This window comes from Hemibagrus wyckioides, linkage group LG18 (assembly GCF_019097595.1).
Source record: "Hemibagrus wyckioides isolate EC202008001 linkage group LG18, SWU_Hwy_1.0, whole genome shotgun sequence".
NCBI lineage: Eukaryota > Metazoa > Chordata > Actinopteri > Siluriformes > Bagridae > Hemibagrus > Hemibagrus wyckioides.
In genome coordinates this window covers 205,307-220,000 of record NC_080727.1, presented here as the reverse complement: position 1 = coordinate 220,000, position 14,694 = coordinate 205,307, and the positions used below count along the sequence as shown (strand labels likewise).

Genomic DNA, 14,694 nt, shown 5'->3' with positions numbered 1-14,694 from the left:
CACACACACACACACACACACACACACACACACACTACACACACACACACTACACACTACACACACACACACACACACTACACACACACACACTACACACACACACACACTACACACACACACACTACACACACACACACACACACACACACACACACACACACACATACACACACACACACACTACACACACACACACTACACACACACACACACTACACACACACACACTACACACACACACACACACACACACACTACACACACACACACACACACACACTACACTCACACACACACACTTCACACGCACACTACACTCACACACACACACTACACACACACACACACTACACTACACTCACACACACACTACACACACTCACACACACACACTTCACACACACACACACTACACTCACGCACTACACACACACACACTCACACTACACACACTACACTCACACACTACACACACACACACACACACTACACACACACTACACTCACACACACTACACACACACACACACTACACTCACACACTACACACACACTACACTCACACACACACTACACTCACACTACACACACACTACACACACACTACACTCACACACACTACACTCACACACACTACACACACACTACACACACTACACTCACACACACACTACACACACACACTACACTCACACACTCACACTACACTCACACACACACACCACACACACACAACAGACACACTACACTCACTCACACTACACACACTACACTCACACACACACACTACACTCACACACACACACTACACTCACACACACACTACACACACACACACTACACACACACACTACACTCACACACTCACGCTACACACACACTACACTCACACACACACTACACTCACACACTACACACACACTACACTCACACACTCACACACACACTACACACACACACTTCACACACACACACTACACTCACACACTACACACACACTACACTCACACACTCACACTACACACACACTACACTCACACACTCACACACACACTACACACACACACTTCACACACACACACTACACTCATGCACTACACACACACACACACTCACACTACACACACTACACACACTACACACACACTCACACTACACACACACACACTACACACACACTCACACTACACACACACACACTACACACACACTCACACTACACACACACACACTACACACACACTCACACTACACACACTCACACTACACTCACACACACACTACACACACACTACACTCACACACTACACACACACTACACTCACACACACACTACACACACTCACACACACACACACTTCACACACACACACACTACACTCACGCACTACACACACACACACACACACACTACACACACTACACTCACACACACACACACACACTACACACACACTACACACACACTACACACACACTACTCACACACTACACACTACACACACACTACACTCACACACTACACTCACACTACACTCACACACACACTACACTCACACTACACACACACTACTCACACACTACACTCACTCACACACACACTACACTCACACACACTACACACACACTACACACACACACTACACTCACACACACTACACACACACTACACACACACACTACACTCACACACTCACACTACACATACACACTACACTCACACACTCACACTACACTCACACACACACACCACACACACACACCATACACACACACACTCACACTCACACACACACTACACTCACACACACACACTACACTCACACACACACACTACACTCACACACTCACACTACACACACACACCACACACACACACTACACTCACACACTACACACACACTACACTCACACACTCACACTACACACACACTACACTCACACACTCACACACACACTACACACACACACTTCACACACACACACTACACTCATGCACTACACACACACACACACTCACACTACACACACACACACTACTCTCACACACTACACACACACTACACACACACTCACACTACACACACACACACTACACACACACTCACACTACACACACACACACTACACACACACTCACACTACACACACACACACTACACACACACTCACACTACACACACTCACACTACACTCACACACACACTACACACACACTACACTCACACACTACACACACACTACACTCACACACACACTTCACACGCACACTACACTCACACACACACTTCACACACACTACACTACACTCACACACACTACACACACACACACTTCACACACACACTACACTCAAACACACACACTACACACACACACACTACACTACACTCACACTTCACACACACTACACTACACTCCCACACACACACTACACTCACACACACACACACACTACACTCACGCACTACACACACACTCACACTACACACACTCACACACTACACACACACACACTCACACTACACACACACACTACACTCACGCACTACACACACACTCACACTACACACACACTACACTCACACAATACTCACTCACACACACACTACACTCACACACACTACACACACACTACACTCACACTACACTCACACTCACACTACACTCACACTACACTCACACACTACACTCACTCACACACACACTACACTCACACACTCACACTACACTCACACACACACACTACACACACACTACACTCACACACACACTACACACACACACTACACTCACACACACACTACACACACACTACACTCACACACACTACACTCACACACACACACACACACACTACACTCACACACACACACTACACTCACACACTACACTCACACTACACTCACACACACACTACACACACACACACTACACTCACACACACTACACACACACACTACACACACACTTCACACACACTACACTCACACACACACACACACACTACACATGCACACTACACTCACACACACACACACTACACATGCACACTACACTCACACACACACTTCACACTCACACACACACACTACACACACACACACTTCACACACACACACACAATTCACACACACACTTCACACACACACCCACACTACACACACACACTACACTCACACACACACACTACACACACACACACACACTACACTCACACACACACTACACTCAAACACACACACTACACACACACTACACTACACTCACACACACACACTTCACACACGCACTACACTCACACACACACACACTACACACACACACACACACTACACTACACTCAAACACACACTACACACACACACACTACACTCACACACACACACTACACACACACACACACTACACTCACGCACTACACACACACTCACACTACACACACTACACTCACACACTACACACACACACACACACACTACTCACACACTACACTCACACTACACACACACTACACTCACACACTACTCACTCACACACACACTACACTCACACACACTACACACACACTACACACACACACTACACTCACACACACACTACACACACACACACACTACACTCACACACACACTACACTCACACACACACACTACACTCACACACACACACCACACACACACACTACACACACGCTACACTCACGCTACACTCACACACTACACTCACACACTCACACTACACTCACACACACTACACTCACTCACACTACACACGCACTACACTCACACACACACACTACACACACACACTACACTCACACACACACTACACTCACACACACACACACACACTACACACACACACTACACTCACACACACTACACACACTACACTCACACACACACACTACACTCACACACACACACTACACACACACACTACACTCACACACACACTACACTCACACACTCACACACACACTACACACACACACTACACTCACACACACTACACACACACACTTCACACACACTACACTCACACACACTACACACACACACTTCACACACACTACACTCACACACACACACACACTACACATGCACACTACACTCACACACACACTTCACACACACTACACTCACACACACACACTACACACACACACACTTCACACACACACACACAATTCACACACACACTTCACACACACACCCACACTACACACACACACTACACTCACACACACACACTACACACACACACACTACACGCACACTACACTCACACACACTACACACACTACACTCACACACACACACACACTACACTCACACACACACACTACACACACACACTACACTCACACACACACTACACTCACACACTCACACACACACTACACACACACACTACACTCACACACACTACACACACACACTACACACACACTTCACACACACTACACTCACACACACACACACACACTACACATGCACACTACACATGCACACACACTACACATGCACACTACACTCACACACACACTTCACACACACTACACTCACACACACACACTTCACACACACACTACACACACACACAATTCACACACACACTTCACACACACACACACAATTCACACACACACTTCACACACACACCCACACTACACACACACACTACACTCACACACACACACTACACACACACACACTACACGCACACTACACTCACACACACACTACACTCAAACACACACACTACACACACACACACTACACTCACACACACACACACTACACTCCCACACACTACACTCCCACACACACACTACACTCACACACACACTTCACACACACACACTACACTCACACACACACTTCACACACACACACTACACTCACACACACACTTCACACACACACACTACACTCACACACACACACACTACACTCACACACACACACTACACACACACACACACACTACACTCACACACACACACTTCACACGCACACTACACTCACACACACACACTTCACACACACTACACTACACTCACACACACACACTTCACACACGCACTACACTCACACACACACACTACACACACACACACACTACACTACACTCAAACACACACTACACACACACACACACACTACACACACACACACACTACACTCACGCACTACACACACACTCACACTACACACACTACACTCACACACTACACACACACACACTCACACTACACACACACTACTCACACACTACACTCACACACTACACTCACTCACACACACACTACACTCACACACACTACACACACACTACACACACACACTACACTCACACACACACACACTACACTCACACACACACTACACTCACACACACACACTACACTCACACACACACACCACACACACACACTACACTCACACACTCACGCTACACTCACGCTACACTCACACACACACTACACACACACTACACTCACACTACACACACACTACACTCACACACTCACACACACTTCACACACACACACTACACTCATGCACTACACACACACTCACACTACACACACACACACTACTCTCACACACTACACACACACACACACACACTCACACTACACACACACACACTCACACTACACACACACACTACACTCACACACACACTACACTCACACACACACACTTCACACGCACACTACACTCACACACACACACTTCACACACACTACACTACACTCACACACACACACACACTTCACACACGCACTACACTCACACACACACACTACACACACACACACACTACACTACACTCAAACACACACTACACACACTCACACACACACACTACACACACACACTTCACACACACACTACACTCACGCACTACACACACACACACTCACACTACACACACTACACTCACACACTACACACACACACACACTACACACACACTACACACACACTACACTCACACACTACACTCACACTACACTCACACACACACTACACTCACACTACACACACACTACTCACACACTACACTCACTCACACACACACTACACTCACACACACTACACACACACTACACACACACACTACACACACACACTACACTCACACTACACATACACACTACACTCACACACACACACTACACTCACACACTCACACTACACATACACACTACACTCACACACACACACACTACACTCACACACACACTACACTCACACACTCACACACACACTACACACACACACTTCACACACACACACTACACTCACACACACACTTCACACACACACACTACACTCACACACACACTTCACACGCACACTACACTCACACACACACTTCACACGCACACTACACTCACACACACACTTCACACACACTACACTACACTCACACACACTACACACACACTTCACACACACACTACACTCACACACACACACTACACACTCACACTACACATACACACTACACTCACACACACACACACTACACTCACACACACACTACACTCACACACTCACACACACACTACACACACACACTTCACACACACACACTACACTCACACACACACTTCACACACACACACTACACTCACACACACACTTCACACGCACACTACACTCACACACACACTTCACACGCACACTACACTCACACACACACTTCACACACACTACACTACACTCACACCCACTACACACACACTTCACACACACACTACACACACACACACACACACACACTACACTACACTCACACACACACTTCACACACACTACACTACACACACACACTACACTCCCACACACACACTACACTCACACACACACTACACACACACACTTCACACACACTCACACTACACACACTCACACACTACACACACACACACACTCACACTACACACACACACTACACACACACTACACTCACACAATACTCACTCACACACACTACACTCACACACACTACACACACACTACACACACACACTACACTCACACTTACACTACACTCACACACACACACCACACACACACAACAGACACACACTACACTCACACACTCACACTACACACACACACACTACACTCACTCACACTACACACACTACACTCACACACACACTCACACACTCACACACATTACACTACACTCACACATACACACACACTGCACTACACTCACACACTACACTACACTCACACACACACACTACACACACACTAGCGCGTAGCGCGCGCGAGTGTAGCGCGTGCGCGTGCGCGCGCGAGTGTAGTGCGTGCGCGCGCGAGTGTGCGCGAGTGTAGTGTGTGTGCGTGTGTGTGCGAGTTTAGTGTGTGTGTGCAAGTGTAGTGTGTGTAGTGTGCAAGTGTAGTGAGTGTAGTGTGAGTGTGTGAGAGAGTGTGTGTGTGTGGTGTGAGTGTAGTGTGTGTGCAAGTGTAGTGAGTGTAGTTTGTGTGAGTGTAGTGAGTGTGTAGTGTGTGTGTGTGTGTGTAGTGTGTGTGTGTGTGTGTGTGAGTGTAGTGTGTGAGTGGTGAGTGTAGTTTGTGTGTGAGTAGTGAGTGTAGTGTGCGTGTGTGTGAGTGTAGTGTGTGTGAAGTTTGTGTGAGTGTAGTGTGTGTGTGGTGTGAGAGTGTGGTGTGTGAGTGTGTGTGTGTGGTGTGTGAGTGTATTGTGTGGTGTGTGAGTGTAGTGTGTGGGTGTGTGTGAGAGTGTGTGAGTGTGTGTTTGTGATTGTGTGTGTGTGAGTGTGTGTGAGAGTGTGTGTGTGAGTGTGTTTGTGATTGTGTGTGTGTGTGAGAGTGTGTGTGTGTGAGAGTGTGTGTGTGTGTGTGTGTGTGTGTGTGTGTGTGTGTGAGTGTGTTTGTGATTGTGTGTGTGTGTGAGAGTGTGTGTGTGTGAGAGTGTGTGAGAGTGTGTGTGTGAGTGTGTTTGTGATTGTGTGTGTGTGTGAGAGTGTGTGTGTGTGAGAGTGTGTGAGAGTGTGTGTGTGAGTGTGTGTGTGATCAGGAAGACTTGTATTTGTCTTGTTCAGTACTCAAATGTTGTACACATCTATGCAATACAGTGGAATGCTGCAATAAGTTTCCCGTCCTACCCTGATAGTCACACCTTTATTTTATTTATTTATTTATTTATTTATTTATTTATTTATTTTTACTATTATGCCCTCATTGGGGGCGGAGCCCCCCTTAAATGAAAATCCTAGACTTGCCCCTGATTGTGCCGTATACACAGATGTAAAATGCTGTCTGGCTCCTGGTTTGTTTTATTTAGTGTGTTAGTGTATTTAGCGTGTTAGTTGCGTGTTGGTTTTATTTAGCGTGTTAGTTGCGTGTTGGTTTTATTTAGCGTGTTAGTTGCGTGTTGGTTTTATTTAGTGTGTTAGTATATTTAGCATGTTAGTTGCGTGTTGGTTTTATTTAGCGTGTTAGTTGCGTGTTGGTTTTATTTAGCGTGTTAGTTGCGTGTTGGTTTTATTTAGCGTGTTAGTATATTTAGCATGTTAGTTGCGTGTTGGTTTTATTTAGCGTTAGTTGCGTGTTGGTTTTATTTAGCGTGTTAGTTGCGTGTTGGTTTTATTTAGCGTGTTAGTTGCGTGTTGGTTTTATTTAGCGTGTTAGTTGCGTGTTGGTTTTATTTAGCGTGTTAGTTGCGTGTTGGTTTTATTTAGCGTGTTAGTTGCGTGTTGGTTTTATTTAGCGTGTTAGTTGCGTGTTGGTTTTATTTAGCGTGTTAGTTGCGTGTTGGTTTTATTTAGCGTGTTAGTTGCGTGTTGGTTTTATTTAGCGTGTTAGTTGCGTGTTGGTTTTATTTAGCGTGTTAGTTGCGTGTTGGTTTTATTTAGCGTGTTAGTTGCGTGTTGGTTTTATTTAGCGTGTTAGTTGCGTGTTGGTTTTATTTAGCGTGTTAGTTGCGTGTTGGTTTTATTTAGCGTGTTAGTTGCGTGTTGGTTTTATTTAGCGTGTTAGTTGCGTGTTGGTTTTATTTAGCGTGTTAGTTGCGTGTTGGTTTTATTTAGCGTGTTAGTTGCGTGTTGGTTTTATTTAGCGTGTTAGTTGCATGTTGAACTGATTTACAAAACTGTTTTTCTTCAGGGATTTTTTCCAGGTGTTAGTTATGTATTTTATAAAGTGATGTAAGTTAAGTCTGCAGTCTGCACTTTATAAATCCCTCATATTTTGTTATATTACTTTATTTTACTAGAATAATTAGAACTTGTAAAGACTGGTGAAAGTTTGTATTTTATAAATCCCCAAAAAAGGTTTTTATGTTGTATTGATTATTGTTTTTCTAAAATAACAAAAAAAAACTTGTTAGTGAAAGTAAGTTCGCACTTTGCACTTTTATTCCACATTAGCAGTTCATATGTTTGGTTATAGTGTTTTTGCTCAAATTAAAAAAATCTATTCTATAGTCTCTAGTGTTTTATTAAATTTTTTTAAAGAAAAATAATCGTTTTAAAATCGAAAATCGGGTTTTGTTTTTAAAAAATCGGAGATTCAATTTTTTGGTTATATTGCCCAGCTCTAGTGAGTGTAGTGTAGTGTAGTGTGTGTGTGTGTGTGTGTGTGTAGTGTAGTGTGGTGTGTGTGTGTGTAGTGTTGTGTGTGTGTGTGTAGTGTGTGTGTGTAGTGTAGTGTGTGTGTGTGTAGTGTGTGTGTAGTGTAGTGTGTGAGTGTAGTGTGTGTGTAGTGTAGTGTGTGTGTGTGTGTAGTGTAGTGTGTGTGTGTAGTGTAGTGTGTGTGTGTAGTGTGGTGTGTGTAGTGTGTGTTTGTGTGTAGTGGTGTGTGTGTAGTGTGGTGTGTGTAGTGTGTGTGTGTAGTGTGTGTGTGTGTAGTGTGGTGTGTGTGTGAGTGTAGTGTGTGTAGTGTAGTGTAGTGTGTGTAATGTGGTGTGTGTAGTGTGGTGTGTGTGAGTGTAGTGTAGTGTGTGTAGTGTAGTGTGTGTAGTGTAGTGTGTGTAGTGTGTGTAGTGTAGTGTGTGTAGTGTGTGTAGTGTAGTGTGTGTAGTGTAGTGTGTGTGAGTGTCGTGTAGTGTGTGTGAGTGTAGTGTAGTGTGTGTGTGAGTGTAGTGTGTGTGTGAGTGTAGTGTGTGTGTGTGAGAAAGTGTAAAAGTGAAAAAACACACACACACTGTCATTAAAATAAAATACTGTGTTACAGAAGAGTTAGTGTGTAACTAACAAACACCAGTGCATCATGTGGCTGAAGTTGTACAGATGTTTCCGTCTGACCAATCAGAATTTAGCACTGAGCCTCGCAGTGACTTGCAGACTCATAACTCAGAGTTGAGATTAATAGTCTAATTATGTCTTCTGTGTCTGTGTGTGTCTGTGTGTCTATGTCTCTGTGTGTGTGTGTGTGTGTCTATGTCTCTGTGTGTGTGTGTCTCTGTGTGTCTATGTCTCTGTGTGTGTGTGTGTGTGTCTCTGTGTGTGTGTGTGTGTGTTTTGTTTCAGACGGTGAGTCGTCACTTCCGGAACATTCCGGTGAACGAGAAGGAAACGCTCACGTACTTTATTTATATGGTGAAGAGCAGTAAGAGCCGACTGGACCAGAAATCAGAGGGAAGTAAACAGCTGGAGTAACACACCGCCCCTCTTCAGCAGACACACACACACACACACACACACCTCTGCTGATCTACTTAATGACTGCTCACACTTTAGCAGACTTCAATGTGAATATTGATCTGTTTCTACAAACACACTATCAGTCTTGAGATCAGCGCTGTGGGCGGAGCTTGTCTGTCTGTCCGCCCATCTAATTTTAATGACCCTGAAGTGCTTTTTGGTTCCTCATGTCAACTGTTATTCTCTGGTTTCTGTGCCAAAACTGCTAACGATCACAGGATGAGTCTGAGCCGAGTGCAGCGTGTGACACGTCCCGTTAGCTGCTCATTAACGTTAATAACACTTCACTAGAACACTGAGCACCACTCACGGTTCACATGGAATGATTAGCCATCCGGTTTCTCCCAGCGCCCTGACTGAGTACAGAGTGTCTGCTTCTGATCCTCCACCATTTTTCTTTATCCCTAATATTTTCTTTCTGGATGCTGGAAGCTTCCTCACGCCGATAACTCGCTTATGTTTTATCTCCATCTATGATACTGTTGCAGTGTTGTATTTTAAAACGAACATGTCTTCTGTATCTCTTCTCACTGGACAGCGGTTTGACCCTGAATGGACTTGTCTCAGGGGCGGGGCTACAGTTTTGTGTTTTTAAATTTGAAAATAAACACATGCTACTTTAAATCTGTCTAAAATAATGATCTGTGTAACACCGCTGTTGTTGTTACACCACTTCATCTGAAAATCTTCCCCATTTTACATGTTGCATTAAATTGTAAGACTTTATTGCAGAAGTCGATGAATTATTAATGAGATGATTAAAATATGTAGAGTTAGAATGTGATTATATATATTTAATAAAATGAAATGTAGTTGTAGCAGTTTCATAATTTAATCCATTCTGATCACATGGAGTTTGTTTACTAACCAATCACACAACATTCACCTGGTGTTGACCTGCTGCTCATCTCACCACGCCCTTCATCTGGCCACACCCACTCATCTCCCTGCAGCATTCACCTTGCCCTGCCTATCTGTATCTTTGCATCATTCATCTGACCACACCCATTTACCTTTGTAGCATCCACCTGGCACCGCCCCTTATCTTCCTGCAGCATCCACCTGGCACCGCCCCTTGCCTGGGTAACTCCACACTGGTGATGATGGTTTTGTATAGAAGGCAGATTGAAACAGATTGATGTGTGATGTGATATGAGAGTAAATGAATCCTCTACTCTGATCTCTGCTTCACTGGAGTTTTATACACTTCATGATATTTCTAATGGAATGAAGTTTTACTTTTTGCCAGAAACATTAAATTATCACATAATTATTTAATATTAATATAGGATATTTTTACTCTTATTATGCAGAGAGAGAGAGAGAGAGAGAGAGAGAGGGCAGGAGCTGGTGTGTGTGTGTGTGTGTGTGTGTGTGTTTTGCTGAAACACTACAGCAGGTTTGTAATTTTCATATATTCATATTTTTGGTTTTGAGAGCAAAGATGTCTTTATGAAGCAGTTTACTGTTGGATTTAGAAGTTACATAAAACAATAGTCTACAATTTTGCTAAAAAATTATTCAATGAAATTCTGAACTGAAAGTCTTCCGTTTCTCTCCGCTAGCTTTATAAAATGAGAAGAACATTTCACACAGTCTTCATTATCATCATCATCCTCACAGTTCTGAGCCAAGCTCCGCCCACACCACTACCGACCAATCACTGTAAATGCAGGGCGGGTTTAAAAGGGGCGGTGCCTGTCTTGCTAAACACTGTGCTGCTGACGTCACTCAAGCTTCCACACCAGACGAAGGCCAGCGACTTCCTGTTTCACCTTCATCAGTGAGGTGGACCACAGAGTCCTTCTCTCTGACCCACAGCACACACCATAAACATGACAAACGTATTAACTCAATATGATGATGATTATTATTATTATATCGATTCTATATTACTGTGTATAAAATGAAATATAAAATCTGGCTTTTTGATCAAAAAAGAAAAAAAGACTTTTCCAGTATAATCAGTGCTTAATTTGTAAATGAATAATTTCCGGAACAAAACCAGCAATCTCTCACCGCTGTGACCGACACCAACCACACAACTTCAGTTTTCCCGGAACATGACGTCACTAACCGGTGGTAGCGCAATTATAAACATTAACCCGTTGCTTAAATATTATATATATATAAACGTGTTGCCTAAGATACGCCCCAAATCGATGCCATTTAACTCTTGGCAATCTATTTCGTGCTCGAATCCATGGGCAGGTCTATTGCGGTTTGACTCTTTGTAAGCTGTTCGAAATACTGTAGAAGTCGTTTCAATCTGTTCAGCTTCTGCATTAACAACTCTGTATAATTGTGTACCGACTGGCTCTTCTGGCTTTCTGCTACCATATCCGGTTTAGTAGGACTGTGCTCAATATCTTTTATCTGATCAGTGGAGGTTTCTGTCACCGTGTTTGCGTACACCGTTCTGACCGGTGTAACTCGCTTTGCTTCTGTCTCCCACTATCTTGATCCAGGTGTGCAGTTCCATGTTCTCTGTATTTCTTTTGATCAGGCACACCATCAGCTTTTCTCGTGGATTTAAAAAAAATGAAAATATATTTGACGGTCTTTTTGACATTTTGAAATAATAATTTTTATTTAGGTAGACCAATAAACCATTCTTTCTTTCCGCTGCTCACTGCGCGCGAAACAATAATCACTGGTCCTCAACATATGTTTTTGACCAATCAGCTTTCTTAAGTTTACAGTTACTCTCATTGGTTGGTGATTTATGGGAAGCCAAACACATCAAAAGTGGGACGAAACCGCGCTACCCGATTGAGCCGCCCTGGGCGGACCAAATATCTGCGCGGCCCAATGGACAGAGCAGCGGGACAGTCCGGATAGCGCAGAGTTGAGCTGGTTTACTTGCGCAGCCCAGTGGATAGTGCAGCGCGGACCAGTTTCAGCTGAAGTTGGTCCGCGCTGCTCGAACCACAAACCTGCGTGACCCACTGGGCAGCGCTGCGCGACTCTGATGGAAATAGACCCCGCCCACCATCAATTTACATTTTACCCACAATTCTCCGCTAGGAAGCGCAAGTGCAACGCAGGCTTGGTAAGGCGCATAGTAGAAACAATATTAAATAGTCCGGTCAGGCTGTCAGGTCACCAGCAAGTTAATGCCGGATCGATTAAAATAAATACCGGAACGCAAAACACGAAAATCGGACATTTCCCGGAACAGGATCCGGCTCAGATTAAGCACTGAGTATAATATAATCTAAAACCAAGAAATATTAGAATGGAATTTGGAGTTTCTGCTTGTTAAGATAGAACTGTTTGCATCTGTTGAGTTATGTTGTATATTTCCGTTATTTTTAATTAAATCATTATATTTAGTGTAATGATAAATCCTGCAACTTTTCAGTAAAGTACATTTTGTCATATTGTGATGAATCAGAGGTTACACTGCAGGAGTCTCTACATGTCTTATGTGTAGTTGTTGTTGATCTTTCTGCTGTTCCCGGTGTGTGTGAGGGGTCACCACACCGGACCAACTGGTCCGCACAACAACTTGGCACAGGTTTTACGCCGGATGTCCTTCCTGACGCAACAGGGAGGGGAGGGGAGGGGAGGGGAGCACTGCGTGCCTGCTGAACGGCTCCTTTTTTTCACCACCCGAACACTCACTGAATCAGAACACACTTCCGTTTTTACATAAACACAACATTGCCCTCTAGCGGGACACTGATGTAACTTGCATTACTCACATTCAACTGCATACAGTATACTACACCCACCGTGTTACGTTGGGCTCGTGCAGGATGACGGTCAGGTGAGCGATGTAACCGGCGGTCAGTCTCAGGGGTTTGATGATGGACAGTTTGGTGTCTGCGGAAACGTGTGGGATGAGCTCGCGCCGCCGTTTTCATGTCCGTGCTGCGTCTCTGTTCCGGTCGCGGATTCCTGCTGCTGCACACCGCGACCCGGTGACGGGTGCGGGTTTCATGGTGATGATTCCCACTTCCTGTTTCCCTGCAGTGAGGAGTGTTGTG

The 14,694-nt window shown here is 44.5% G+C and overlaps 1 protein-coding gene across 1 annotated transcript in view; it reads left to right on the top strand.

Moving 5' to 3' along the window:
- Positions 1-11,428, top strand: part of sap30l (sap30-like) — a 17,081-nt gene extending 5,653 nt beyond the window's left edge. The window contains exon 4 of the mRNA XM_058414957.1: positions 10,529-11,428. Coding sequence (XP_058270940.1) covers positions 10,529-10,657 — 129 coding nt within the window. The 3' untranslated portion in view covers positions 10,658-11,428. The remainder of the gene's footprint in view (positions 1-10,528) is intronic.
- The last annotated feature ends 3,266 nt before the right edge of the window (positions 11,429-14,694 follow it).